Raw genomic sequence first — 4060 nt, forward strand, 5'->3', positions numbered from 1 at the left:
AGTGTATGATATTTTATTGTTCTGAATTTGTAAATCAAAAATTTTATTTCCTTTTAATATTTTCTTATACTATATAAAACTATGACATTTGAAACATAATCTTAATGACTGTCCTATTTTAATTCACACCTATTGATAAAAAAAAAAACCTTTATAATTAAGGTGCATTCGAAGTGCTTATCTGGATTTACTTTCATTAGGAATACTCAAAACAAAACAAAATAAAAGCTGGGGTGTACAGATAGTTGAAGCACTATAAGGTTAAACAGAATAGATAACCAAAACTATCTACAGTCTAATTTGGATTATAGAAATGTAGAAACATTATGTCTTTTTCATTTTATGTATCAACTGAAAATGTAAGTTATTAATCATATCATTTCTAAAGTACAAGTCTCGTACATATATTTGATACAACAGACTGATGGTCAGGTGCTATGGATCTAACACATACCTACATTTGAATTATTAGAAGCGTTTTCCATATCATTCCATGTGTCAAACTGCCAATCAATCCCACACAGAAATGAATTCAGTAAAGAAAATGATCAATATTTTTTTTATTTTCGTACGCATTTTGTTCATTTGGAAATACAAGAAAACAAGGTCTAGATCTTTACCAGAATGTGCAAATTTAAAGAGTTATAGGTAATTCACGTGTAAGAACTTCCATTTCAATATAAAAAATGACATGTTTTATCTTGTTTATGGTTGTAATTTACAAAAAAAAAGAAATCTTTTGTTTGATTAAATTTTCCTCAACTTTGCCACATAAGGGGAAGCAACTCAAATGCCAGGGCAGATAATTCAGATAAAGTTATTTTTACAATAGAATGTGTTAGGAATTTACCTATTTCATAATGTAGCAAGAAAACGGGTCCGCTGACCCCATTTTTTCTTTTTCTTAACTGAAAGCATACTATTAAAGCTATCGTCTCATATGTTATCTCTAAATTCTATGGTATAGTTTACATTTTATTGCAGAAAATTGGGTTTTCCATGCATAATCTTTACAAAAATCTGTCAATTTTGAACACCTTGTAGCGTGAAAATAAGCACTGTGACCCATTCTTTTTATTATAACTTTTTTAATAGCATGATTTAAACTACATTTTGGCAAATTATTAAAAAAATCTATAGATTATAATTTAGACACCCCATCTACCTTTAATGCGGTTATAATATCATTTCAGGTGCACTAAATGTGCAGGACATACCTATGTTTTCGGTACACCAGAGTTCCCTTCCTGATAAGTTACCCGGAATTATTGTAACCACTCCTATAAACTTTATGTTTCTTTAAGTCAATATTCCATATTAGTGCGAAAAGAGTCCTTTTGTTTGATATTTGCAAACTTTAAACATATTCATCCTACCTTTTCACTTGATTTAACAAAAAATTCTCCGTGCGAGTGTTTGACTATTGTGCTAAACAGGAGGAATTATAAGAATTCGTGTGTTAGTTGGTAATTTTAACACGTCGTTTTGAAATATTTACTAGGATTATAAACACAAATGATTTATTAAATTTCATATTTGTCTATGTAAAGAAAACCTGACTGAAAATAAGAATAGATTTTATAAAAGACAAAAACAATTCAGCACAACTCTTGTACATGTTTCATTCACTTACCATCTTAGTAATATACTAAATTTCCATGAAATGAAGGTTTCCAAAATTAAAACCCATGTCTTAATGATTGTATATTCAAATGTTGCAATACGTAAACATTTCTCTTCTTTTTACAAAATGATCCAAAGCAACAAAGTTTTATATTGCAAGAATTTTTACATGGTGGCTTGTTTAAAAAATAATATAAGTATGGATTTATAGTTGAATTCATATATCCAAGCCACGTTATCACTAACACGGTAGGTTTTTCTGCTTTATAATTCATCAATGTGTCTACTATGGTCAACACGAAAAATGGCAGCCAACAGAGAAAGAAGCAACTTAACATAATTGCAATGGTTCGGGCCACTTTAACTTCTCTTTTCATTAATATTTCGTTTTGTTGTAAAATGCACTTACTTAGTTTGCACAAATTCCTTCGATTTGCTCGAACATTGCGTAAAATTTTCAGATTGCAAACCAACATGAAAGCAGATGGTATATAAAACACTGTAACCCCACATATAACTGCATAGTAAATATTGACTATAAATGAACATGTGTTTGAACATTGTTTTGTTTCTTGTATTCCAATATTATGCACCTCTCCAAAGATCAAACCAAATGAAATAACGACTGGAAGCAGCCAGCATATAATAAGCAAAGTTATCACAGAACGATTACACATTAAATTGTGATATCTAAATGGTAAACAAATAGCTATGTATCTGTCAACGGTCATACACATAAGATGGAATATAGATGTACTTGTAAACATGACATCTAAACTAAACGATAACAAGCACACAGATTTTAAGGTAAGCCATGACATATTTCCGAACTGTTGTAAAATGGAAAATGACATCACAAATATCGCAACAGCTATGTCTGTAACTGCCAATGAAACGACGAAGACATTGGCCTTTTGTCTAAATTTATGACGTTTTAGTACAGTAAAGATAACTAGAATATTTCCCGCAATAGTTATACAAGGAAAACAAGAAAGAAATATAATCAACACTATGTCTTCTGTAACTAATTTGTCAATTGTGGTATTTGAGCAAGTTACGTTGTTCATATCTTGTTCTTCAAATACTGTGTTTGTTTATACTAGGATCCTAGAAAATAAAACATAAACATTGGTTTAAAATACTTTACACATACATTTTTTTCGAAACATATAAAAATTGTGATTTAATTGGATGCCATCAAAATTGAATCATATTTATTCAAATTAGTTTGTCTTTGTAAAGTACGAGTTTTACGTTTTCATCCTAGTGAAATTAAATATCTTTTTTCCAATTCTCTATATGAAAATATTTATTTCATTCACAGTTTCAATTACAGTTCACCTCTGGCGAGACATTATTATGAATGTAACTGATTTCCTTAAAATGTAATCACCTGATGCACTGTGTCGACCATAGTCGTCCTCTAAAACGTTATGAAGATATTCGCACGTTAGCATCTTTTCTATATCAATAATCCATGCATTGCAACACTTGATAAATACATTTCCAAAGGATTAGAGATTTGTTTATTTGAAGTAATTGTATCCTGTTAAACTTGTGACATGTGTCCAGGGTCTGAAGTTTTACTGTTGTATGTGTGAAAAATGACGCATTGATTCTAGTGGGGCAAATAACGTTGTTTATCAATTAAAGTTTTTTCAATCATATATAAATCTGTTGATATCCTCCAAACAGATAATACATGATTAGAGACAGACGCTTTGCATAACAAATACATACATCCAATCCATTTCTATATCACTTTGATATGAAATATTCTATTTATATGCGAGAAATATAAATCAATTCGACGTGACACTGTAAGAAAACTGGATGTTATAAGTTTGATAACATCATGGGTTATACAGTGATGCAAACTACTACAGATATGACGTATATAATCCTGTATTATTATGATGTGGGTGCTTTTGGCTTGGTTACTATGCAAAACTGAAAAACATGTTAAACTAAAAATCGGGAATTACATTTTTAATATTTTGTTGAATTATAATGTTTTTTGTCATCCGTCTGCAATCATATCATTTAGGTTTTCTCTAATTGAACGAAACAAAGAAACACAATCTTTATATACAAATTCAAAAGAATATAGATTTGTTGAGAAATAAAAATATATAATGCACGAGATTTTATTGTAACAAGACTGATCCCTGTAAAAAGCTTACTCCTTTTTAGAAATGTCATTCACTCTTAAATTAAAATCTTAATCAATATCTCACCATGTCTTGTCACATAGTATGTAATGTGTACAAATTATATATGGGCCATTTGAATGTAAAGTTCGTTTCACTATTATAAGATAAATGGGTTACCTTTTTCAAATGTTGCAAATAGTTATCAAAGGTACCAGAATTATAATTTGATACGCCAGACACGCGTTTCGTCTACATAAGACTCATCAGTGACGCTCAGATCAAAA

General features: G+C 29.8%; 1 protein-coding gene across 1 annotated transcript; it reads right to left on the reverse strand.

Annotated features, from left to right (window-relative positions):
• Window positions 1–1592: 1592 nt before the first annotated feature.
• On the reverse strand, window positions 1593–2725 carry LOC139520984 (5-hydroxytryptamine receptor 4-like). The gene has a single exon (XM_071314103.1). The coding sequence runs from the start codon at window positions 2688–2690 to the stop codon at window positions 1680–1682; it is 1011 nt and encodes a 336-aa protein (XP_071170204.1). The 5' UTR covers window positions 2691–2725; the 3' UTR covers window positions 1593–1679.
• Window positions 2726–4060: the final 1335 nt, after the last annotated feature.

Source organism: Mytilus edulis, chromosome 4 (assembly GCF_963676685.1).
Source record: "Mytilus edulis chromosome 4, xbMytEdul2.2, whole genome shotgun sequence".
Classification (NCBI taxonomy): Eukaryota; Metazoa; Mollusca; class Bivalvia; order Mytilida; family Mytilidae; genus Mytilus; species Mytilus edulis.

Excerpts from the sequence above, each read along its gene's own strand:
- LOC139520984 (XM_071314103.1), bottom strand. The coding sequence starts at position 2,690 with ATGAACAACGTAACTTGCTCAAATACCACAATTGACAAATTAGTTACA.